This window comes from Rhamphochromis longiceps, linkage group LG7 (assembly GCF_057381845.1).
Source record: "Rhamphochromis longiceps isolate RC_006_pf linkage group LG7, R_longiceps_female_GT1.1, whole genome shotgun sequence".
Lineage (NCBI taxonomy): Eukaryota > Metazoa > Chordata > Actinopteri > Cichliformes > Cichlidae > Rhamphochromis > Rhamphochromis longiceps.
In genome coordinates this window covers 10,803,560-10,830,291 of record NC_140563.1, presented here as the reverse complement: position 1 = coordinate 10,830,291, position 26,732 = coordinate 10,803,560, and the positions used below count along the sequence as shown (strand labels likewise).

The window sequence follows — 26,732 nt, the reverse complement described above, 5'->3', positions numbered from 1 at the left end:
ACAGGAAATAAAATATATCATTATATTTCACGTTGATGAAACTTTGCGCTGAAGTAATTTTGCCATATTTGTGCGAGTATTCGCAGATCAAGTATTATTTTTTCTTTCACATGATCACGATCGTGCTTTTACGTTGACGGCAAAGCTGGTCCTATTCTGGCCGCTTACTAGCTCCTTCCATCTGGCTTCTTTAAATTGTGTGGAGGATGGTGAGGGGAGGGGAGGTGAAGATTTCATTCCTTGCTGAGTTCTTTGTACCGAGCTGCGTGCGCTTCATGTGGTACTAGCAGGAACAGAGGTCAGGTCTCAAGCCGGGCGCTCAAGGAGCAATAGGAGACCTATTAAAAGTTTTAGATGATCGAGAGTGCCCAGTGTAGGTCACCGGCTGGCCCAGGGCAAGGTGGGATTTTTCTCCGGATGAGAGGCACCAGGGGACCCGAGCGCCGGGGATATCCAGGGTGCCGGTGATAGTGCGCATCCACCGGGAGCAGCGGTGGGCGGCAGGCGGACGTGCTCAGGGCGCGTTCCGTCCCCTACTCATGACAAAGCGGGTGAGGAACTCGGGAGCAAGTTTCCCCCGGGAGTCAAAATGATCACGTCGTTTTTCCCCTTGAAGAAACTGCGGCGAAATGGCAAATATCTCCTGTTCGGTGCGATCCTGCTGGCGGGATTGGTGGCCGTGTACCACGAGATGGTTGCTGCAAAAGAATGGAGGAGTGATATGAGTAAGTTTATGGTTTATGATTTCCAGTACGCGCACTGCTACTCACAGAGTGTCACTCAAACCTTTGCTGATGCACCATTCAGACGGAGTTTCTATTTATGATAATTATGCAGTAGCGATAGCAAGTGAACATGCGCATGCGGGAGGGAGGGGGGGAGAGAAATATAGCCGAACAAAAGTAAAAAGGTTTGGACTGTATTACGCATTTGAGCGTGCATGATATAAGCTATTTGTCACGTATCACACATTTCCATGGCACTGTGGTGTTGAACAGTCCACATCATTTACAAAAATAAGGAAACACAAACATGAAATACTGCTAAGGCCACTGTAAAAATGAGTCATCACCAAAAACAATGTATGAAGTTGTTTGGTGACATTTTTTATTATGTGAAGTTGGAAGTCAGAAAACGAAGTCGCAAAAGATTTGTTTATTTGCATGAAAGATTTGAATGCATGTGCATTTTAAACAAGTTTTCACATCTAACATCTGCTTTAGCTTTCATGATGTTGGATGCATTTCCTCAGGAAACTTGAGCCTTCAGCAGGTGAAACAGCAGGTTGATTTAGGGAAAGAAAGACAGTAAGAAGGGGGTTGGGGAGGTCAGGAGGTCACATAGTAGGTTTACACTCAGAAGGAAATCTAGTCTCACACTGGGTAACCAGATTTCCTGCTTTCTACCCTCACACGTTGCCTTACCGTCTGTCGCAGCACACATACACACACACACAGCACAAAACAGATGAAAGGAAACAACAGTGGGGTTGTTGAGAGAAACAGAAACATATGACACGCTCAGTCTGAGCACAGCATCAGCATGTAAACACATGCCTAGATCTACATTAGAGGGCTCGCCTATATGTGCACACATTCCTGGGCTGAAGCCCCCCGGCCACAGTGGGGCTTCTATTGAGAGAAGGACTCCACAAAGCTCTTCAAACAGAGCTGTATTAAAATCCTAACATGGATAAATAATTGGCAGGTGCAGTTAAGCACATGACTTCAGTTGCAAGTGGTCAGTATGAGGTTTCTTTTTCCCCCCCTTTTTTACACAGTTCATAAGACAAGACAGACGTTTTTAAAAATGTTGTAACTTGATTGTTATAACATACATGTACATGACTTTGAGTGAACAAAATGTGTCATGGCTCACATAAAAAAAGCCCAAAACACATAATTCAAGTCAGTCTGTTACATAATTACAAGAGAAAGAACCAACAGCAATTAAAAATGATATTTATTAAGAGTTTTTAGAACCTTGTATTGAGGGTCAAAATGAGGTCCACTATGGGGATGTTGTGCCTATTCGTGATGCCATGTGGCTGCTGTTTTAAAGTATGCTTGTTGAGTGATTTGCATGGCTCGCCAGCAGCTTGAATTGCACTTTTGGAGCTATGCAGAAATGTCTTCTTCATGTGGAATTCACTGAGGTTTAAAATGTGCTATCCTAGAGTACACTTTGTGGGTCAGAGCAGCACTTTATATCTTTAATGGGTCATAATCTGTTCACACACACTTTCATTAAGAACGACTTCTCACAAGTCCAATTTCTTTTTACCCTAAATGCGGTTTACGACTCCCCCACAACTCTGGTTTTTTTCTACCTTTTGGGAAAATATAATCACCCAAGTTCCGTTTTATTTCCCACCTTTTTAAGAATGCATGCCCGATCTACACCTGCAATTAATGTATTCTCCCCCCTCACCCATCACCACTGCATTTGTGAAATTTGCTTTTGCAGTTTTTGCAGAGATCACCTTGGTGGAGAAACGTGCATCAAGGTGAATTAAAGGAAGTGCGTAAGTCATCAGGAAACTTCACATGCAGCAGGTTACTCACTCACTCAGGTTAATCACCTTTAAACTAGACAAACAGGACTTGAGATGTGCAGTTTTTATGGGACGGGCTTTTTTTTCTGAGATCATATGAGCACTACAACTAACAACGTAGATAATGTTTGCTGCAGTAAAGCAGTTAATAACTGGCCCAGCAGAATAAAGATGGCCATTGTGTGCATGACTTATATGTGATAATTCCATGCAATGGACACGTGGCCTAGATTTTTAATAACCCTTTGGTAAAAGTCGAGAACTAGTAGTTAAACTCATAATGTGCAATTTATTATCCAATTAATTTGGTTGACATCTACACACACAGAAAAAAAATTGTGATGCAGACAAAGATCCTTTAATACACAATGGCCACATGCAAGGTCAAGTGACTTATTTAATTAAATAGCTTGAAGAGCATAGGCCTCAGTTAAGGCTTCTAGTCCAGCTTTGTGTGATATATATCTGTAAGCGAAAACAAAACAATATCTTTAAAAATGGCATTTTTCCACACAGCAGGAGCCCTTATTGGGAAATACTACAAAATTGTTTGATTTATGCATTGTATGCTTGGACTGGGGAAGAAGTGCTGTGTGATAATGCAAATTGTGGCATCAATCCAATACCAAGTAAACACAGTACTGCCGATACCAATACCGACACTGATATTTTTAACTTCTAAAGACAGCTTGTGTAAGGGGGAGCAGTGTGTCATGATTTATAAGACGAATCATCGTCACTTGCCGAATTCTGAACACATTTTAATGAGCCCCTAAATCACTATGATTTTTACTGTCCACAATAATTTAACACAACAGCACACACATTTCAGATTTTCATGTATTTTGAAACTGGGTTGGTTTTTGGGGTTTGTTTGTGTTTTGAGACCCGGAATGTGAATGTGCCCCTAAAGTAAATATTGGTACTTTTTGAGATTTGAATGGCACTTTACTTTTTGCAAGAGGCTACAAATAAAATAGACATGACAGTCAACACAAAAAGGTTCCTCTTTCATCGTGCATGTGGGAGGTATATTTTTCGTTTCCCAAAAAATTATTAACACAATTCAGTGGGCTGCATATTGAACTTAGAGGCTAGACACATAGTATCGATCCTGTCGTGCTAGTATTGATCCAATACCAATACCAGGGTTAGTATCGATATTTAGATCGATCTGTCCACCTGTCCAACTTTATATGGAAGCCCCTTTGCGGGAGTACAAAGACCAGGGGCGGAGCGTGGGGGTGGCTTACGGGGCTTAAGCCCGGGTTGTTTTGTCAGAAGCCCGGGGTATTTTGGAGTGTAATTTTTTCATAGTTAGATGCCTGGCTGACAACTGTATAAAACAAAAAGTACACACAATATTTGAAGCACATAGTGCACACTGTGGGAATTTACGACTGTGCGTGAATCCCCCCCTGATATTGGTATGATCCAAGCTCAGGCACTAAGCGACTGAGCGAGGGGGCGGGGGGAGCTGCTGCCCGTGAGTGCGCTGTTGGAGAGACGGAGCCAGCCATACTAAGGAGAGCTTAAGTTTGAGCAGGTACCAAAGCAAATCATTCGTACCGTACAAATAATGTAAATATGACGGTGCATCACGAAAGATTGATATGAAACTGATCACTTGACCAATATTATTTTACTTGCTCTTCAAGTGAATCAACAAATGGCAAAATGAAAAGCCGAACAAATGCTATTTTTTAGAGAGTCTTAGCTTACGTGTGTTTATTTCATATTTTCAGTTCTTACCCTCCCCGACTAATTCGGTTTCAGTTATGTACTGAAATATAAAAATGGACATTAGAGGCTTCTTTCAAAGAAAAAACTCAGGTAAATGTTATTTTATATATTATGCTTTGTATGTTGTTCAGTATATTTCTATGCAAAACAAGAGGGATTTCAGTACACAGCAGGATATTCACATTTGTAACCAGATATTTACACTTTAGGGAGAAAACATAAAACATTTTTACTGTACAACATCAATTTAGAGTAAACTTTTGTTTTAGATAAATATTGAAATATATTTTGAATTAGTTAAATGTCAGAATAAAGAGAGACAGAGCTGTCTATTTTTTATCACTTTCATTAAATTTAGGAGTACATGTACACTAAGTTTATTGTTAATTAATAAGAAAACTCCAGACGATTCCATTCTGAGCTGAAGAAGCTTCTGATAGGTTAGTAGAGTCCATGTGAGTAAACAGGTGGCACAGCTGTGGATGCATATAAGGCAAAACACAGAGCCTGTTTCTGTGACATGGGAAAATCAAGAGATGTCAACCAAAACACCAGGAAAAGAACTGTGGAGCTCCATAAGTGTGGCTCAGTTTGAATACAATTTGGTGCCATTTGCAATTAAAAAACACAGACAGTTTCTCTCTTTACTCTTAAAGTTAACAAATATGTTTTTATATTTATCAATCTAAAAAAATAAACATTTAGTCTGATTTGATGTTACAATTAAAAAAGTGTTGTGTTTTTATCTGAAGAGTTTGTAAATATCTGGTTTCAACTGTATATTTGATGATTGTCAGCACAAAGAGGGAGAGAGAGGAGCAGAGATTGAGATGGAGAATGAGGACAGAACAGAGATGAACAAGAGCAGGTGAGACACACATGTTAGTCAAATGGTTGTTTACCAAAAGTATCACCGTATCATAGGTACTCATGTATCTCGTACCTAGTGTTTCTTTTTAGGTTTGCTATTTTTCAAATTCTATATTTATTAAGTTCTGCAGGCTTGTTTGCACAACAAGGCTAAATAATTATATAAACTTTTCTCAATCTAAATATTGTACTTTGGTAGAATTAAATAAATAAGTGTAGTGCAGGTCTATGATGATTTTTAGTGCTACTATCATCTAGTTCTGATTGTGGTTATGTCTTGGTTAAGTCCTCAGTAATCCTGCTTTTGAACTGTTGTAGTCCTGTTTTAATTCTGGATCAGTTCTGGGTCTGGTTGAATTGGGGTTTAGTCCCTGTGTCTTGATACAGCCCCGACTTCGTTCTGTCTTGCTGCTCAATTAAAAAACTAGTTTAAGGTGTCCTGCATGTGTGATATATATATTTCCCTATATGAAGTCATTCTTTTTTGAACAAAACTCAAAACAGAGCCTATTAATCTTTCAGTCATTTCTACACCCCCCCCCCCCCCCCCCCCCCCAAAAAAAAAAAAAAAATCCCACATGCATACTACCCTTTAGGGCTAAGCCCCGGGTGTTTCAAATGTCTGGCTCCTCCTCTGACAAAGACATGACCTCACAGCCACTTTGGTAGCTACCATTTGGCTTTATTATTCTGTAAAACTACGCCACAAAGGTCCTTATAAAAACCTTTCTGAGGCACGTTTTTAGAAATGTTACCAGGAAAAAAAAAATCTTTGTCATAAAATCCAAGATGTCAGGCACAAGTGGATCAAAGACATTCTGTTGGATTTCCTCTGTGAAAATTGTGCACGTTGTTCAAAGGTTTCAAGCTTTCTTATTTGAGGTAAATACACAATATAGACAAAAGTACTGGGGCACTTACACATTACACCTACAGTAGCTGTTCAGCCATGCAAACACATTCTACGTACGAAGCTCGTGGCACAGATTTTATTTGCTGATGTTAATGCCAGAGGAGCTTTGATACTCAGCAGTTAATGAGTCAGCAAAGCGTCGGTGGCTCTATACACCTCGGTGATCCCATTCTGTAAGTTTATGTAGTCTGCTACTTCATGGTTGAGTTTCTGTGGTTCTTAAACACTTCCACTTTGCAGCAATACCACTCACAGCTGATGGTGGAAGATCTGAGAGGTAAAACATGTCATAAGCTGAGTTGGGGCAGTGGAGGCATCTTATTACAAGACCAAGCTTAAATTCACTGAGCACTAGAAAGGCCTACTGTATCACAAATGTTTGCAAAAGGCAGAAAGCATAGCTGGATGCTTGGTTTTATACACATGTAGTAATGGGACTAAAAACCCTGAATTAAAAGATTAAAAGATGTGACCCAGAGGTCAAGAAACATCCATCTCAAGATATGACTTCCTGATCTTTGATCTTTGATCCATACTCATCGACACACACCATCTCCACCTTGGAGACGCTGTCCCAGGCTATTGTTGCCGCCACCTTCACTTCTTGATCCGCCTTTGACTATGGTTTACAGAAAGTGAACCGTATGCTGAGCTTAATTGGGATCAGGAGATATATTTGGCAACTTGGGGACATTGCAACACTTTACAGAAACTCTTTGTTTGCTTATAGGATTTTGGTTTTTATATATTGTGCATTCAGGGCATCTATCAGGAGACAAATCATCTCGTGTGCAAAGGTACTACTTTCAGTAAACCATAACTGCTCAGTTACCACGTTTGGTTGATTCCAGTTTTCTGCATAGTTAACATAGAACACAGCGTTACACCTCCGCTTGTTTCCACTTTTTTTTAAAACAACTGCAAGTAAGCTTTCATGCTTTTTGAGGCTTACCAGCGGTTTGTCTCTTGTGGTGAGTTGTCTGAGGCTTTGGTAATGAAGGTTTTTTGTCCTCTTTGCAAAGAAAAATGTACGCCTACATCCTGGAAATTTACTGCACAGTCATTCCCCCCCCCCCCCCCCCCCCCCCCCCCCCTTCATCTTCCAAAGAATCTGCCGGTCACCTCTTACCTCTCATTTTCAGAGCCAGTTCCACTTCAGTTAAAAAGGCAACGTTTAACTCTCGGTGTATGAGTTCAAGCTGAAACAACACAGAAGCTCAAGAAATATTATGCATCCATTTGACACATTGCTTTTAAAACTTGCTGTATAAAAATCTATGCATCTCACAAACAGTTTAAAAAAAAATCCTGTTGTAAACCTTCTTAACACTAAAACTTCAAGCACATAATCCAAAGAATACTGTGGACACTTAATTTGCATGCTAAAACATGCAAATGAAGCTTTTTTTTTTAAATGTTGTAAATGATATATTTGATTATATTCTGTTTTACATGTTATCACACAGCCTCTCCCTTTTATTCAACACTTTAACTAAATGTCTGTTAGCAACATTTTTTTGACAGAATAAGAAGAGTAGGACTGCTAAACTGGTATGTTGTGTCCAAAGTGGACAGAAAAAAAAACACTAAAACAGCAACAATGTGACAAGAGATTTTAAAAAAAAAAAAATTGTTTTCCTGCCATATATGGACGCAGAAAGCTAGTGAAACCCTGCTGCATCCTTCTTATCACCTGAAGTGTCCAATCTGACAGTAAATTTCGCAATACATTCCACGGAAAGTAGAAAAAAACATGACAGGGAAGGTTTAGTAAGAAGAGGAGAGGAGTGCACATAGAGATGAAAAGTACTCCACTGTTGCTTTCCTTATCCACGGCTCTAGAATTACTTGTGCTGCTAAAATTGGAACGTATGTCACAAGGGTGTGTGTTAGGAGATCTCCACCCTGGCGATAATGACAGACCATCACTGCAGTAACTCCAGTTCACTGCTGACACCACATGGTCGTAAAAAAAGAAAAGAAAGACAGACAAATAGGTCCTGTTTTAAAATACACCCTGTCCTGTAATTTGAAGGATGATGGAAGAAGTCAGCAGGAATAATATTTGAGCATCTGCTCTGCCAGAGCGCCAGAGATGTTTGCCAACGCGGGAGCCCTATGCCATAGCAGCTCTTTGAAGCCTGTCACTGAGATGAGCTATGTTCAGGGACTATGAGCAGTGAGTCTCTGCTTAGACACCGGGCCTGATTGTTGTGTGCAATGCATGGGCAGAGTTTATCATTTATGCATGGACGTGTAGCGTGCCTACCGCTCCTCACATGCAACCCAGATAGAGTTTCTTTTATGTCACAAGTTGTAAGAAGCAGATTGGGATTTTTTTGTTTAGAATGCATTTTGATTGGATGTGCACCTACTGGGGAAGCCTCAAGTCGCTTTAAAATAACAACTTTCACAGAGATGATGTGACCATGTTGACTATTGTCTTCACCTATATCCTCAGGTCCAATTACTGACGCTGACCACGTCAGCTGGAGGAGAGACGTGTTTGAAAATAGGGTAAGGATGGCACCCGAGAGTGTTTGTTTTTTCAGAAAGGAAACCAAAACTAAACCAAGTTTAATATTTGTTTTTACAGGCAAAAAAGGACCATCAGCCAAACACTGTTGGGGACAGCAGTGCTTGGGTCTCCAGTTATGCTCCACAACCTTGGAAACCAGAGGTGTGTGCGCTTGCCCATACCTAGTGGCCCAGTGGCCTCCCTCAGTCCCTCCGTTTATAGTGTGACTCCATTTCAGAAGCTTCCCTGCTTTGTGTTAATGTTTCGAATATTTCATGTCAGGTGTAACCAGTTCCTGTTTATGTTTTTGTTTTGAGCCAGTGTTGCCTATTTCAACAGCAGTATTGCATGATTAAACAGACAGACCTGGCAAACAGGGCATCAGAGATTCTATTATAGATACACAGTTTACAAATCATCCACAATAACAAATCAGGAACAAAAAAGGTGCGGTTTCTAACAAATTTAAGAGCATTCACACTGACCAAGGGTACATTTTTCTTCTTTATTATCAACTTAATGTCTCACTGGTAATCGGGGGGTTGGCCACATATTTTAAAGTGTTTTTCTCACTTCTATTGTCACTCTGGGGACAAACATTTGGAAAATATCACAAGGGTTGAGACAGCACAGGCGAGGAACATAGGAGGATAAGAGGAAACCAGCCTAAGCAGATATTGAAATGTAAAAAACAACCAACAGAAAAGTCTGCAGACATGCATAGATTGCTACATAGCTGCACCCTTTTAAGACGTCAAGGATTTACACACAATTTACAGCACAATATTAGTATACATCTTCTTTGGGTCCTGATCAGGTGCACTGATAAAGAGCAAGAACAAAAGTTGCAGAAATCATGCAAAGAGAAAAACAAAAAAAGAACCTTAATTTTCAGTTTTGTAGATGAAATGCAAATACTAACCACTGCATATAAAATATATTTATCCATAAAACATTTTTTGTTAGTTTTGATGAAATACCTGTAATTTTATTCCATCTAACTATGACTTACTTTCCTGTTAATTTGCTGAAATCTTTCTTGATAAACTGACTCACTTTGGGGTTTTTAATGTACAGTCAAGTGAAAGGAAAGCCACATGTACCCAACAACAAACAAGTGTCACGTATCTGCTTTGAGAAAAAAACCCTTTTGATATCAATGTCTTTATTAGTTCTACAGTCAGTATTCCTCAGTTTTACATGATTTTGTGCACACTGTATGCCCCTGTAGTAGATTTGTCTATAGTTTTGTGTTTTTTGTCAAGGAAGAGGTTGATAAGTTTTTTACAAAATGTTATTATTGAGTTATAAGTAATATTGCTGTGAAAAACGATGTAAAACTAGGCTAATGTCTCGGAGAATTAACAAAGCTCAAAAATGCTTTGATGAAGCGCCACACGTAGCAGGCTAGTTATTGAAAAATAGAGTTTTAGCAGAAGCAAATTGAGCTTTACAACAAAAGGGCTCCTTAAACTCACCGCCTTTTGATTTTGAGTAAGAATCTCCTTAAATGATTACAAGCTACACTCTCAGTCATCATTTTACGGCATTTTGTGTAAACTTGTGAGCTTCAGTCATGCTAATATTTAACTAACTAGCCTGACCACTACTGAAATCTGATGAGCTGCTTGGCTACATTTGGCTCCGATCTGCACTGTTATGTCCCTTTGGCGAAACCAACACACACTCACTCACACACTCAAACACACACGCACACACAGATCAGATAACATGGCCTCTTTGGCAGATATCACAGAGGTATATGTTTACAGGACATCTACTGAAACTCAGCTGCTTCTTCATTTACGTGTTCGTGTTCCAGTGTTTCTTATTGACTTTCACTGAGCATTTGAACTGCAAATGAGAAAAGTGATTTAGACTGTTGCTCCAACTTCTGTGCCTTTAAATACAGTAAACATACAAGTTCTGTGTTAAAGTCACTGTCACTCTCCTGTGTTGCAGTATAAGGGACAGGCCAATCTGCATGTGTTTGAGGACTGGTGTGGCAGTTCAACGGCCGATCTTCGCAAAAACCTGCATTACCCGCTTTACCCTCATGTGAGTCAAAATGCCCAACTTCTCAGTTGTCACAGTCAAATGTAAACCTTCACTGAGTCAGACAATCTTAAACTAGATTTGACAAACCTCAGAAGAGGAAACATTCACAAGAGCACAAGCACAGTTTACAAGGAATCATTAAACATGTTGGCGAAAAAAACCCATTTCTTAATAAAACTCGTTTTATTAATGGTTAGAATATGGTTATTCATTAATCTTGCTTAACTGATGATTTACATTTTTAGCCACTGTGGCCATTGTGTGACCAAATATATGAAAACCAAATAGCATTCCAGCCAGGCTAAAAATGGTAATTTGCAAAAACTGTACTAGGATGCTAACATGCCAAATGTAACAGGTAAACATAGTAAACATTATTCCTGCTATATATAATTATGTTAGTACTGAGTCCTTTCTCATTGTCATATTATACTGGTTTTGCAGAAAACTGCCCAATATGTGTGATGTTATATTCCTAGTAAAACTTCATTAAAAAAAAGTTTTTTTATTTCTTTCACGTTTTATGTGTAAAAGTATAAAAGTAGTAGAAGCATAGGCAGAAGATTGTCACCAGAGAATACCACCAAACTCAGATAACCCATAGATATCACCTCCTCTTGCATGTAAGTATTTGTGGTTGGATGTGAAAGAAGACACTCGTGCACACACTCTCACACACGCACAGTTGGTTTTACTCAGTGGTACATTATACGTCTTCATGCCAGATTTTCACGTTCCTGAGTTCACGCCATGGTTCAGATACCTCGGAACTCGGGAGTAATGTCAATCTCAGGTTAGTGCATTACAGGAAAAGCGACATTCGGGACTCACTAGCACACCAGAGCAATACTTTTCATGCTTAAAAACATGTCTGCTGCACATTCATGCAGAGTCTAGTCAGTACTAAGTGATTTAATAAGTCACAGATACACAGCAGTGGCAGTACAAATGAAGTTTTACAGTTTTACTACTGGATTTTACTACTTGGATTGTTAACTTGGGGTTGGTTAGGCTGTTCCGACTCTGACTGGTCTGAGTGTTAAAACCGAGGTAAGGAAGCGTTCCAGATTCAAAGTCGACTGGGAACTCAGAAATTCTGACTTATTCGGGAATGCACCATCACTTTGACATCAAATCATGGCTGATTTTCTTTGTCTTTCATTACTCCTTTAGTCCAGAACCACAGTGGAGAACCTGGCCGTCTCTCCTCAGTGGACCAACTATGGGCTCAGAATATTTGGCTATCTTCATCCACATACTGATGGTACTTTTTCACTTTGTGTATTTTCAGCATGTAATACGTGTATGTTATGCTATACAGACTCAGTCTGTCTCTTCATTCCTTTATCTCATTTCCTCTTCTTTTGTCTCAGGAGATTTTGTGTTTGCTGTGAGCTCTGACGACAACTCTGAATTCTGGCTGAGCACAGATGACTCTCCCCTTAATTTGAAGTTAATTGCGTGGGTTGGAATGGTATGCATTTTGTCATCTCAAGTGTTCCGGGGTAAATTTCTCATACTAGTCTTTGTAACATTTCCTTCAGTGTTTAATTTTCATTTCCTAGACGGGAAAAGAATGGACGGCCCCGGGTGAGTTTGAGAAGTATTCCAGTCAGACCTCCAGACCAGTTTGGTGAGTGAAGTTGGGAACGTACTTACATTGGTTGGTTTGACATCTTACACAAACAGTTCAAACTGATAAGAGTCTCAAAAGCATTACCACCAACTGCCAGGGTTTCTCGTTTAACAAATAACGAACAAATGCTTTGAACTTGTGGAACTGACCTAACTGGAGAACAAGAACAAGGCTTATCTAACACTGGTAAAGCATCGTTAGCAGTCAAAGACTTACGCTACTTTCTTTCCCCCCATCTGGTACCCTTACTGTTTTCCTGGGTGTCCTCATTCTTTCTCCTTATATTAACAAAGCAGTTCCCTCATAATAACAACTTTCTGTGTATGGAGCTTTTTAAAACACAGTTACTCGTGAGCACTAAAGCATCCAGCCTGATGGGCTGAGGAGAGACAATGTTGAAGGCTACAAGGTCAGAATCGTGGTATTTTCTGGACACACACAAAAAAGAAAACGATTGTGAACAGTCATAGGGCCCTGACGTGCTGAAATATGTCTCAACAATTCTTCTATATTAAGCAGGTTCAAAGCTATGCAAATTTTAAAATTAAAAGAAGGTAATTCTTTAGTGATTTCAGGTCTGGGGTCATATGTTCCTATTTCCACGTATGTGTAAGGACCCTGGGCTCTGCACTCAGAACAAGTTGAAGTCAACCTGACGATAAGAACCTGCATATAGAGCGTTAGAGTAGTCTAACCTGTCTGACATGAATATATTAACCAATTTGTCAGAGTCAGTTTTTAATAAATATTTTGCATGTTGCAGTGGGGAAGTAGCAGTTAGGGATTTGTTTGTGTACTGATTTTTCTGTGTATATTAAATGAGGCAGAAAGGTGAAATTTCAGCTCTTTCAAGTCACAAATATTTCTTTAAATTTAAAAAACTTTACAAGTTGTACTTGTTGTACTTGAGGATAAGAAATTAGGTTTGAGGCATCAAACCTGTTTCAAAAGCACAAATGACACTTCTTAACAGTTGAATTATAATTAATGGCATGCTGGAAAGCACACCCTTTTACACCCTGTGCGTATAAAATTAGTTGCTTTATTAAAGCAGTTTAGTGAGTTGCCATAGGAGTGGCGTGTATGCTCGTGCCAAGATATACAGAACCGGCCTAAATCCACATTAATGCAAATATTTAAATAATGTTAATGTCTACTCATAGTTTTTTATATATATATATATATATATATATATATATATATATATATATATATATATATATATATATATATATATATATATATATATATATATATATATATATAAGGGTTTATGTATCAGGATAATAAAAAAAATGATCTGGACCTCATCTGTTCTTAAAAGGTAAATACAACCTGAGATTAAAAAAACAGCACATGACATGTGTCATTATTTATTTAAGAAAGGTTCATCCAAGGGTACAGGAAGATGGTATAAACTTCCACATTTTTCCTTTAATTTCCAATAAATAATTATTGAACATGTGTAACTTCTGTTTTTCATCTGAGGTTGTAATTACCTAATTTTAAGACCTATTAAGGACAGTATGGTTTTATTATGTCCTGATATGTAAAAACATTACCATGATTGTATATATTGAAGTCTTAAATAATTTATTATGTAGATTCAGCAAATAAGGGTTTGAGATTATCTTTGGGTAAGTAGTTTATATTGTCTTTTTTATGACTATAACATGATACTGAGTACCTTTACTGTCTGACAGGCTGTCTGCTCAGAGGAGATACTTTTTTGAAGTTATTCACAAGCAAAACGACGAAGGGACTGACCACGTGGAGGTGGCAGTAAGTAGCTGGATCCCTCTCTGTTTTCTTATCTCATTCCTTGTTTCCAAACTCCCGCGCCGAGTATGCGCTCTTGTATTATGTGAGTAATAAAGTGGAAAAGATGTGCAGTTTTTAAAGTTTGTTTTGTTTTCACACAGTGGCTGCAATTGGACTATAGCAGTCTGTTTAAGGTTATTGACTCCAAGTACATCTCCCTCTATACTAGTGAGTACACACATCATGCCTCAAAATATATCCCTCAGAATGAATGTTCATGAGTCTAGATCGCAATGAAACATTTGCCTTTTATTCTGCATAGATGCTAAAAAGCACAGTAAGTAAAAAGCTTGTATCTTCTTCTGACGCTCCGTGTCTTCAGATGAGTCAGCACTGTCAATGAATGATGTCGCCCACATACCACAGACAGCTGCAAGCCACCGGCAAACCCCCACAAAGCAGCGCAGTGCTGATGCAGATATGTTAATTGAAGACCGTCGAGATTCATTCTACAAAGGTCAGCTACGTCGCTCGATTGTTTCAACACAAAGCAGATACATCAGCTGTCTGTTTCCTACCATCCCGGATGCAAGTACTGTGCAAGTTATTTCCTCTTACTGAATGCACAAAGTAATCTCGCCTCTTATCTGTTTCGCTTTTTTGCAGTGCGCATGTTAAACAGCAAGTACCTACAAGGTGTTCTGCCTGACTGCTCATATAACCCCTCTTACACAATCAAAGACTTCCCTTTGCTTCGTTATCAAGGACTGCAGTTTGTACGTATCTGTTGTACTGATAATTTGTTTACGTCACTTACACTACTTTTCTGATATTTAATCACCTTATACCATTATTCTCAGAAGGTTACAGGTGCATTTTTAAAATCTTTTGTTTGTTCAAGAGATAAAGAAAGGCATGCCAGCAAGAAACGCTGGGAAGCTTTTTCAATCTTTTATGGCTTTTATGTCAGTCTTCTAATGGTATCCCTGGTATACTGAGTTATGCTATCTATTTGAGGCCTTTAAATTGCACCCACATTCTTAATGTCTTCCGAGGACCATATAAAATAAATTAGTGCTAATTGCATCCATTAGGAAGAAAAAAAAACAGTAAAATAGCTTGAGATTTTTCTCGTATTGATTTTACTACTGTTGCTGAAGTCGAGTTATTTGCAGTGACTTCCTGGAATCTCTAATGGTTGCCTCCAGGACGTCATTTACTGGCCAAGAAATAGTCTTCAATGTCTCTTTCACGCTTCAGCTGAAATGCGTTAGTGAGATTTGGAAGAGCTCTAAAGTAGATGTTTTTTAATCTTTAAAGAAAGCCACTGGTAGCTTTACCTTCTCTTTGTTTCCAGTCTGCTGAGTTAAGCCTCCAATTGTACCTTCATATTTACCAAATAGATTTTTATCCAACTTTCAATACAAAGGACAATAATTACATACCTCAAAATATTCAACTTTTTTCAATAAGATGTCATATATTTTACACCATGTCATTTCATTTCATATCCTCAGGTCCACTTGTCCTACATCTACCCCAATGACTACACTCGACTAACACACATGGAGACGCAGACCAGCTGTTTCTACTCTGAGAGCTCTTACTACCTAAAGAGGTGAGCTAATTGTTACAAATACGTTTACTGTCCCACTCAACTCAACTTAAGTTGATGTTAAATCCAGAGAAATCCAAGTTCATGTTATTCTCAAATGGCAAAGAATTGTTATCTACGTCTCCTAAGATTAATTTGATCTATATGTATATTTTTCACATGTTTGTACAGGATATTGTATTTGTTTAAAATGTTATATACTTATGTGGTACATGTATTTTGACTTTTGTTGTCATGATGTCTCTCTTGGAAATGAGATTTTTAATCTCAATGGGATTTTCTACCTGGATAAATAAAGGACTAATAACAATAATGCTGGAAAAGTGTGACAAGTTGAACTATAATTAGTTTTAGAGTATCACCAAGCAAGGCTGCTATAACTTCCGTCCTTTTTTCTTTTTTTAAATGTCATATCTAGGTTCGGCTTCTCTAGATACATGAGATTTGACCGTCCAGCTACAGAGGAAAAAGTAAATCCAGACAGAGGTATTTTGCCTTTGTTTTTCCCCATAAGCAAACATAAGCTGCTTGCGGTTTCAGTCCATTTAACTGTCCTTTTTTTATATCTGGTGTATATTAGATTTTAATTTCCAGATGAGGAATTTTAACCAGGAGGACAATGACTTTCATAAAAAAGAAACGGAAACCAAGCCTGCTCATGAGGATAAAGCCCATTATCAAGACTATGGAGATGATTATGATGATTATGTACAAAAACGTAGGCGCAAACTCTTCTCCTTGGTTGTCCCAAAATCAAACAACACATTGGGCAACTCTTCAGGACTGCACAGAGGCGAGTTGGGGAAGAGGGAACATAAAGAAAATTTGTCTCAGCCCCAGTCAGTGCTAAAGCAAGGCTTAAAACATAACCTGCAACTGAATCAGACAAAGTTACAAAAAGAGGAGGGGCAAATTGTAAAAGCAGAACAGCAGAAAAGCAGAAAACGAGTAAAAAGAAAAAGGGTAAAAGCAGCTCAGAGACCAGGACAGAATAATCTACCAATACTGGGTAATAAAAAAGACCTTAAAGCAAATCAGCAACTAGTTGTCCAATCAGAGCAACTTGGCTCTAAACAGGATCAAATCCAAAAATTTGGTAAAACAAATAATACCGAAATCCAGCGACTCAACAACTCACAGCCTGAAAAACCACCAGTGGCCAAGCAGCGGAGGTTTGTAACCAAACAGAAGGAACTTCAGCTGCCAAACAGCAAGCGTTTTACCCCTCCCAAAAGAGATTTCAACCACCCATTAAAAAGATCAAATCAAAGGGACTTGGATGGCAAAAAAAGCCCCAATGATAAGGATATGGAACTGACTATGCCACAACAACAAGATTTAGAAAACAGCATTGTTAGAGGTAAGAAGATTGCTAAAGGGAATATTGACAAAAGGTGGTCAGATAGGAAAGAAGGGGAGGAAGATGAGCTCTCCAACAGGGCTGAGAAAAGGAAAGACACCACAGAGGGTGAGAAACGCTACTTCTGGGAAAGACAAGAAGACTTTGAAGGTACTGATGATGAAGATCTTACACCTGCACCAGTTTTTGACACTCAAGTCAACTGGAACCAGACCTTCCATGTCAACCACCTGGATCTTCAGGCCCAGCGTTCAGATTGGATCGACCTGCAGTGCAACATTTCTGGAAACTTGTTGCTTCACTCCAATGATGCTTTGCCAATAGTCAAGATGTTCATGGACCAACTGAATAAAAAGCATCATGGGTAAGTTGTGCATCTAGTGATGTGTGTGTGTGGAAAATGTTAATCTGATTGGATTTTGCTATATCCTCTAGAATTTGTTAAAATAAGTATTTTAGGTGATTTTAACTTTTCTCATCTTGAAAGTCAGTGGTTAATTTATGTATACCTCCTCAGGTAAAGTGTTTTTATTTTTTTTTAAATTGCTTCATTTGCTACTATATTTTTAAAGCTATAACTTGCCTAAATACTTTGAGCTGCTTTCATATGATTAGCTGCTTAGATGTATGCGTTAACCAGCAGTTGGACAGGGCTATGTAATAACGTGGCTGTTGATTGTAGTATGCAAAAATATTACACTGACAAGAGCCACTTTGTAGCAACATGAGAACTTTTGCTACTTTTTTAGTAGTTATTTTATACTTGGTGTAGTAAATTAAGTTTTTCAGATTAATTTTAACAAGTCAACGTATGATATAAGACTCTTATTGTAAGCTCATGCCATTTTCAATTAGGTGATAAAATATTCAAAAACCTTTGTACTTCCTTTACAGCACATTGCACTTTTATTTTTGTGGTTGCTCTTGCAGGCGGTTTAAGTTGGTACGTGTGGTTAACATGGTGAAGCGTGTGGATGACTTCCAGGGCAGCCGCTACCTTCTTGAACTGGAACTGAAAGATGTGAATGGCCAGCTGCTGCGTGTATCACACTACATCTATGCTCTGGTAACCGATAGCTGGTCCAACGGCTGGGACTCAGACTTCCAACAGTCAAAATCGAAGACTTTGCTCTGCAACCCGGTGGGCTTCCGCTGGAATCCTGTTGCCATGGTCCACTTCATAGTGCCAGGTACTGTACACCTGACACTTACTTGGTGATTGCACATAAAATCAGCCAAATCTAAAAAAAAAGTTCCCACACCTGCTCAAAATCAACTGATTTACATGTTCATTTTCTTGTTTGTTAATATTTCATTTTTCAAAGATAGAAGTTCTTACAGCCTGACAGTGTCATATTAAAAAACATGGTGAGATGTAAGTGGACCTTTTTAGAGGAAAAAGAAAACCCTTCAGTGGGATTAAATAATGGCTCCATGTCTCTAAACTATGCAGAAATAAAGGATAATCTCTCTGAGACAAGGTCCTTAACGGTAAAATGTAAAACTCTTATCACCTGAAGACAGAAATTGAATCACATTATGAATTCAGCATAATATAATATTAATGTAAATTTGGCAGTAATGCATTAATACTGGTATGTAAAGCACATAACAGAGCTTCCCTTTATTAATGCAGTTTAACTGTCGAGCACCGCATGGGCATGGCAAGCCTGTTATTATACTGTCTGTGGGAATGACCTGTGTTCCCTTTGAGAATTAATAGCTTTAAAAAAAATGCAAAGGTCAAAACACCTCTGCCAGATAAAAGATAGAGATAAGTCACTTATCTGTCATATAATTGGCCTGTATGTCTTTTTCAGTAAAAAACCAGGCTAGATGGGTGCAGCAGCTGATTACTGACATGGAGGAACTGTTCAAAATAACTGGAGATAGTAACTTCAACCTCATAATCACTGACTACAAAAGCACTGACATGGATGTGAGGAAGGCTCTTGAGAAGTCCTCACTGCCCAGGTTTGTGTTTGTGAGTTAATTTTACAGGCAATACAAGCCTATTGCAAACTATTCATGGTGTAACTGAGCTGTATGTATGCTTGTGGAAATGATCAGGTACCAGTATGTGAAGATGGATGGGAACTTTGAGCGCTCTGCTGGTCTGCAAGCAGGTATCGACCTGATAACTGTGAGTACTGCGGCATCACTCGGCAAGGAAGCATAACAGTGTACCGATAGATGTCAATAGTAAATTTCATGAATTTAATGTTTCCCATCTCGCTGTTCCTTAGGATGACCACAGCATCGTGTTTCTTTGCGACCTCCACATCCACTTCCCTCCTTCAATCATTGATACCATCAGGATGCACTGTGTAGAGGGATACATGGCCTTTGCTCCCATTGTCATGAGGCTGGGCTGTGGTAATACACCTTTAGAGGCCAGAGGTGGGAAATGGGACCAGATTCACTTCCTTTTGTTTTTTATTTTTTTAGCCACTAAAATGACAAGTATTTATGTCTTGGGCTATGTGATTGTCTGTGTTGTAGGTTACTGGGAGATCAATGGCTTTGGCTTGCTGGGTATCTATAAGTCAGATCTTGACACAGTGGGAGGTATGAACACCAAGGAATTTACTGATCGCTGGGGAGGAGAAGACTGGGAGCTTCTCGACAGGTTTGTCTCACACTTTCTATCTTTTCTAAATGGATAGATATGTTTAGAGTTTTTCCATCCATTTCATCCATTGAAAGAAATTAGATAGCAATACTTGGAAGCAATACACCTTCCAAGTAAGACGCAGACTGGTTAAAAGGTTGCTGGTAAAGGCAAAGAACAGATGGACATACTCTCAAAAAAATTTTGATTTATTAGTGCAAGGGTTTTTTTCAGCCAATCATGATTTGTGTCTAAGAAATGACAACAAAGCATGTTGGAGCTCTTAATTGGCGAAAAATCGTTTCTTTCCTGTTTGTGATCCAGGTTGAGTAAGCACTCTTCCTCTTGTTTTCTCATCTAGAATCCTTGAGGCAGGTCTGGAAGTGGAGAGGATCTACTTGAGGAACTTTTTCCACCACTATCACTCCAAACGTGGCATGTGGAACCGGCGAATGTCAACAAGTCCCAGGTGACCTTGTCACCTGCATTTGCACAATGACATCACCACGGTTACAACCAAGGCAACGCGAGCACTTTAAAGCCGGAGGGTGATTCCTGCTATGTAATGGTAATACCTGCTGACGGTTAGAGAGTAGCACATGAGCCGGTGCTGTATTTGCTCACTCAGGCTTTGGGAAGCAGGTGGCAGCACTGAAGGTCATTGCTTAGGAGATACTACTGATATGCTCAGAGTTTATTTCATTGAATATGCTGTGGACTCCAAAGAGGGTACTGGCTACTGAGTGCCAGTGACTATAAAATTCAATGTATGAGGATACTGCCGTGCACAATGATGCTGACCAAGATCATGATCTGCACTACTGGCAGGAAGAACATTTCCTAATCTGAAGACAAAGCTGGATTCCATATATGTAAGCTCACAAGTGTCCCTTATTATAAACATCACTCTTGCACATAGGTCTTAACTAGTGGGAGGGGGAGGGGGGGAGGGGGGATTTTATTTTATTTGTGTCCCAAAATTTCTTTTTACTGTAGATTGTTTATATGATAAAAACACAGCCTTACTTGTCTTGTTGTAAATTAGAGAAAGCATTTTATTTATTGAATAAATATTTGTGGTGTTCTTTTTTCCCCCTTTTATATTTAATGCTAGAAATGTTGAACTTACCTCAGTGCTCTTCCCTGTTTGTTCTCATTATGTTTAAGTGTCCTTACTCTGCTGTGACTCGAAGTAATGAGAACTGTTTTACAGGCAAATCCAAAAAAGCTGAAAATAATAAGTTAATGTTAAAGTGATGTTTAATTGTAGCATTAAGTTGTTTTTAAGGAAACAAAAAATAATGGCTTTAATTTAGACAGATTTGTTTTTGTCAATGCACAGGCAATTAATGACCATATCATATCCACTGTGGAAGTACATTTTCCACTTTTGCCAGTTCTCCTTACACTGCCACTAACCAAAAATAACCAAAATAACCTTTAATCATAGCATTAAGTCCTGTGTTTGATGGTCCCTTTGCTCTACTTTTTCATCAATGGATCATGCTTCTCCTTAGGTTGTCATTTCTGACAGCAGAGAAATTCCTCAAAATGTGATTAATGAGTGAAAATTCTTGTCGCTTTGTCGCATTGTTATGTTGTTAGTTAATGTTGGAGTAATGGCAGCATTTTCTCATTAACATTCCATGTCAGCAAATGAGTTGTCTTTTAGCGTAACCTGTAAAAATGACTGACAGGTGCTGAACTCTTTCACTTGTCATTCAGGGCAATGAAGACAGAAGACGAGTTGAAAGTGACATTTATAATTTATAACACTGCTAAGAGTAGTGTGTTGTGTTTGTTTTTTGTTTTTTCCTTTTACGAGCATTGCCTCTTTCTAAATTTGGTTTGTGAGTTTGCTGGAATAATGGATACTTCCCCCTTTCCTCCTTTACACTCCTTCACATGACTTAAAGTGCTCTTGGTTTACTTTTAAAATACCTCAGCACTGTCTTTATGCTGGGAATAGGTTCTCCATTAATGTTCTGAAGCGTTTTCTCTCAGGGACAGGTTATTCCATGTTACGCTGCCTTGACAAATCTGGCAAATAAAGTCCTCTTAAATGTGTTCGTTTGATTACCGTGTTGTTTTACATAGCTGATATATACTGAGGTATACTGTGGACTTGTACCTCAGTTGAGCACTCAAAGAACTTTTTACTGGAAGCTTGATTCACCCAGTCACACTTATTCATATAGCACTTTTATCTGCCTAAGAGTTTTCCTAACATTCCCACACACACTCATACACTCTAAGAAATGACACACTGATGTTGGTAGCATTATGTAAATGTTTTATGTTAAAACTAATGCCACCAATTGATTTTTAACTTTAAACACAAGTATGTTGTTTTGAATTTAATTAACAACATAAGATTTCAATACAACAAAATGCAGTAAATTAAATCCAACGTAAAAAGTTCATTTAAAATGAAGAGCACTTTAATTTAAAGAGGATTGTCCTAATAGGCTCTCCATACTTCTAAGTTTGCACATGTGCAGTGTGGAAGTTTGATCATCCGCCATTTTCAACTGAGACTTGCATATGCTTAGTATCCTGGATAGAATCCATCGCCATCTGAGGATTATTTGGTAAGTACAACAATTTAAGGATGACAAATTTGATTAATGTATACTAACTGATAAACATCTGACACTTTCGGGAATACTTTTGCATTTTTTTTAAACAAATGATGCCTGGTAAATTTTTTAACACTCTAGTTTGTATACCTCTCTCACGTGTTAGAAGTATGAAGACATTTAACAAATATTGTTGAACCTGCTTCGGTGTAATTTTCCAAAATCTTTTGCGATTCCTGTTAAGGTGAGACTTGCCTACTAAGACCGACAGTTTTAAAATTACTCCCAACATCTACCGCACCTGCTCCCTGACATCAGTAATGACCACCGGGAGCGCCAGCGATCCTGTAGTTTGAAGAATGAAATGAATGTATAGTGTATTTTAGAAATGTGCCTCAATTAACTTGCTACATTGTTTGAAAGAATTCGACTCCATGTTGATTTCTGGTTTAGTGTCAAACGCAGGGATTTAAGCGATTAACATTTTGATTTGTAAAGTTTAAGACATGCGTTCATCTGTTGTCATTGAAGTGCAGAATAATGTGTAATACTGTTATATATAATCCATTTAACTCCTTGTATCAGTTTCCATTGGCTATCATCGCTACCGAAGACAGGAAATCATCAAAGACATGCCATTCATTGCAGAGGTCAAAAACAGATGGCCTGCCCTGTTTCCAGAGACTGAGGTAATTCTTACTAACTTTGTTGTTGGAAGTCATTTTCATAAGAACTTGTATTTGAAGAACAAAGTACTGTAAATTGTTAATTTTAAAAGATACAAAATGTTTGACTGAAAGTTGTAACATTCTTGCATGTGGCCTCTAATCAAATTAATAGAGAATACTCTCTAGTTGTAATTTTTAATATGTTTCAGGTTGTTGCGGAGTTCGCCCGCATCACCATGGTCCCTTTGTTGTCGACTTTCATGGCCAAGCTGGACCACTACGCTGACCACCTTAGAGTGTTCAAAAAGAAGGGGGGAACAGCTAAACGCAATATCAACTTAATCATGGCAGCCATGGATAGGGTATGTATTTTAGTTGACCTTGATTGAGCTCTGAAATTATTTGAATGCTTCTTCAACTTCTGTGTCTGTCATTAATCAGAATTTTTTTTCAACTGAATATGTGTAAATTTGAATATTTTGTAGATACATGTGAATCAGTGACATGCAGTCAAGTGAGGCACCTTAATGAGAAGTAAAATACTAACAAAAGAGAAATTCAATTTGTACACTAGATTTTAAATTTGCTTTCTGTGTGATTTCAATATTTTTATGGTCAAAATTGCTGTCATTACGGATTTTCTATTCAAATACAAGGTAAAACGCTGAGAGGAGGCAATGATGATGCTGTGTCTCACCACAGACACACACATGCGCAATCCCACTGCTGTTTCTCTAAATTGCCAACGTACATGTTTGATTACACATGTAATACAGATGATGACTTGCAGACTACCTAATGTATTTGACGAATCTGTGTTACATGTTTAATGTTATTGGTCATAAATGTGCTGCAAAAATGCATGGAGTGAGGCTGATGGAGGGCAGTGCTGAACCCTAAAGGCAACATGTATAAGAGGTACACGTATATGGATTCACAGTGTAATCGCATTACACTGAGAGCGCCATTGACACAGTGGATAAAGCAGCACTCTTAGGGAGCATCAGTAAATTTCACAAAGGACAAATTGACACCAAATCAGTCCTAAGCAATGAGACGCACCAATTTTATTTTAATGCATCTCCTATTTATAAATTAATAAATTGATGTAAAATGAATGATTTTTCTATAATTGTTTCCAGGTCATTTGACCAATTTATTTACTACACACAAAAAATGAGACACACCAAACCTAAATAAATTTTAATGCATCTTCTGTAGGGCTGGGCACTTATTGCATCGCTTATCAATATTGTGATAAAACACGTCCTATGTGATTAAAATGATAGACTGCTTTCAAACCTCTAAAAAAAATATGATAATTTAGTTGAGACTATTACTTCCATTAATGTCAAACTTATTATCAATTCAACAAGATAAATAACTGCTGGTTTGTCTAAATAGCACATCTCCAGAGAAGGTCCACTGCCAGTTCAGATAGAGGGGGAGGAGGTGGAGGTGGTCAACAAGTACAAGTACCTCGGGCTGTGGGTGGACAATAAACTGGACTGGTCATGCAACACAGAGCACCTGTATAAAAAAGCCCAAAGCCGACTGTACTTCCTCAGGAGGCTGAGGTCTTTTAACATCTGCAGGAAGCTCCTGAGGATGTTTTACCAGTCAGTGGTTGCTGGAGTACTTTTCTATGCTGTGGTGTGCTGGGGGAGCAGCACAGCAAAGAGGGACTCATCCAGGCTGGAGAAACTGATCAGGAGGGCTAGCTCTGTGGTCGGCATGAAGCTGGACACTCTGGTGACAGTGGCAGAGAAAAGGACACTAAAGAAACTGATGGACATTATGGACAATGCTGGGCATCCTCTGCACACGGCCATAAACAATCAGAAGAGTCTGTTCAGTGACAGGTTGCTTCTCCCCAAGACAAGAACTAACAGACTTAAAAACTCCTTTGTCCCACACGCCATCAGACTGTTTAACTCCTCTCTGGAGGGGAGAGGGAGGGGAAACAGGAGGACAAAGGAGGGGGGAACAACTAAGCTGCAGTGCCTCTGCACCTCACTGTACAATACCTTGTGCAATACTTTTTGTAAATAGTCAACAGTGCAATAGACTCAATACTTGAAATGTGCAATTCACTTGTATTTTTATTTTTTATTCCTATTTATTCTATTTATCCCCTTTGTATATTTTATTTATATTTGTCTCTGTATTTATATGTGTGTGTGTGTGTGTGTGTGTGTGTGTGTGTGTGTGTGTGTGTGTGTGTGTGTGTGTGTGTGTGTGTGTGTGTGTATATATATATATATATATAACAGTTCTGTAACTGTAACTTCGGTCGTTGCTGTGCTTTTTTTGGAAGTCGAATTTCCCAGAGGAACCCACCCGAGGGATTAATAAAGTTCTATCTTATCTTATCTTATCTTATTTGCTAAGTTTAATTTGCAGTATTTGTATTTGTGAGGCTGCATTGATAGATTTATAGGCAAAAATACTATTATGATCTTTTATTGTAACTCTTATTGTTAAGAAGCTTGGAAAGAAAAGCGTCTGGACTTCTTTAAGTTGCTTGAAGACGTTTCATCTCTCATCCGAGAAGCTTCTTCACTGAAGAAGCTTCACTTTTCTTTCCAAGCGCCTTAGACTACGATGACCTGGATGACTGAGAACCTTCACAGACTTATTGTTATCGCAAAAAATACCACAAAATGTCATGATAGGATTTTAAGTCCATATTGCCCAGTTCTAATCTTCTATTTAATTTGAATATTTTTAGGGGCACAATTATTAAATATATTGTTGAACAATCTAGAATTTATTAAAGCAAAAATGAAAGCTTTCACGTAATGTCAAAATTGAAAAGCTTCGATTTTTGAGTTCATATATTTGTTTATCTGACTCAGAGGAGTCAGTGCCTTACCAATCATGAACCTCACTGCACGTCACTGATGTGAGTTATGAAACATTGCTTAATCACTTATCTGGATTATGTGTTAATATTTTTGACTTTGTTTTGTAAAGAGGTTGAAAGGAACCAAAATAGGAAACTTCCCTCATATTGAGTTCTTATCTCCACCAGAATCCCAGCATTGATGTTCGACGGGAATGCATTCTGAAAGCTGTCTGTCTCTACTTAAATGAAAAGCCAGATGACCTGTTCAAGGAATTCTTGGTAAGTTAAAAAAGGAAAATGATCAGCTATTTTCCTTTTTTTTAATTTGGGATTGGAAATGGAAGGTGGACTTACTTGTCCATATGTATATGTACGCAATTAACTTATCTTTTTCTTTTATTTTTATTTATGTGGATCTTGGAGCAAGCAGAGAAACAGAGAAGCTGACTTTGGGAGTCTATGTTGTTCAGACATGAAGGAGCAAACTCTGCAGATACACCTGAGGACATTGGTGTCATCGTAGAAGGATGCACTGTGCTGCAAGCTCTTAGTGATGTGGCAAAGGGTTGTGCCCTCCTGCTTGGATTAATCTACAGTCTAAATCTGAGCTACCCAAAGCACCTGAAATACACATTTGAATTTCTTCAGAAGGTGCTGATGGAGTTGGATGGGAACAACCTATCCATGAAGGTGCAGGTTCTGAAAAACAAACTGCTTGAGTGAAACAGCCTGCACTGAACTATAGAGGACACTGAACTTTAAGGTTCTCGAACCCTTCTCCTTGCACTTCATAAACTGTTCAGTTTGAATTGCCACAAGAACTTCTGCAAGGCCTTTCACTTTTCTGCGTTCTTTGTTCTTGAACCTTTACCAACATCCAACTACACTGAAAAAGACTGCTCCTAACTTTGGACTTCAGTTTAAGTTTTGAAGCAAAGGTTATTTTTGTAAATATGGACAAAAATGACACTAAAGTAATTTCTACCAGCTGTTTGCAG

General features: G+C 38.6%; 1 protein-coding gene across 3 annotated transcripts; it reads left to right on the top strand.

Annotated features, from left to right (window-relative positions):
• The first annotated feature begins 225 nt into the window (after positions 1 to 225).
• Positions 226 to 26,610, top strand: b4galnt3b (beta-1,4-N-acetyl-galactosaminyl transferase 3b). Of its 3 annotated transcripts, none has more exons than XM_085412110.1 (24): positions 226 to 725; positions 8,542 to 8,597; positions 8,677 to 8,760; positions 10,561 to 10,656; positions 11,830 to 11,920; positions 12,030 to 12,130; positions 12,222 to 12,289; positions 13,996 to 14,074; positions 14,215 to 14,281; positions 14,436 to 14,570; positions 14,720 to 14,829; positions 15,571 to 15,671; positions 16,087 to 16,154; positions 16,249 to 17,392; positions 17,959 to 18,218; positions 18,849 to 19,002; positions 19,099 to 19,171; positions 19,275 to 19,428; positions 19,531 to 19,657; positions 20,001 to 22,230; positions 22,804 to 22,907; positions 23,096 to 23,248; positions 25,921 to 26,013; positions 26,165 to 26,610. In XM_085412110.1, the coding sequence occupies exons 1-20, from the start codon at positions 590 to 592 to the stop codon at positions 20,110 to 20,112; spliced, it is 3,216 nt and encodes a 1,071-aa protein (XP_085268236.1). In that variant the 5' UTR covers positions 226 to 589; the 3' UTR covers positions 20,113 to 22,230; positions 22,804 to 22,907; positions 23,096 to 23,248; positions 25,921 to 26,013; positions 26,165 to 26,610. The 3 variants fall into 3 exon arrangements, with proteins under 3 accessions (XP_085268236.1, XP_085268235.1, XP_085268234.1); XM_085412109.1 differs by having other exon boundaries at positions 26,162 to 26,610; XM_085412108.1 differs by having other exon boundaries at positions 26,158 to 26,610.
• The last annotated feature ends 122 nt before the right edge of the window (positions 26,611 to 26,732 follow it).

Bases quoted from the DNA above. Each gene is read 5' to 3' on its own strand.
- b4galnt3b (XM_085412110.1), top strand. From the start codon at position 590: ATGATCACGTCGTTTTTCCCCTTGAAGAAACTGCGGCGAAATGGCAAA. The intron at 15,672-16,086 runs GTGAGCTAATTG...TGTCATATCTAG, and splicing joins AGCTCTTACTACCTAAAGAG to GTTCGGCTTCTCTAGATACA. The intron at 19,003-19,098 runs GTTTGTGTTTGT...GGAAATGATCAG, and splicing joins GAGAAGTCCTCACTGCCCAG to GTACCAGTATGTGAAGATGG.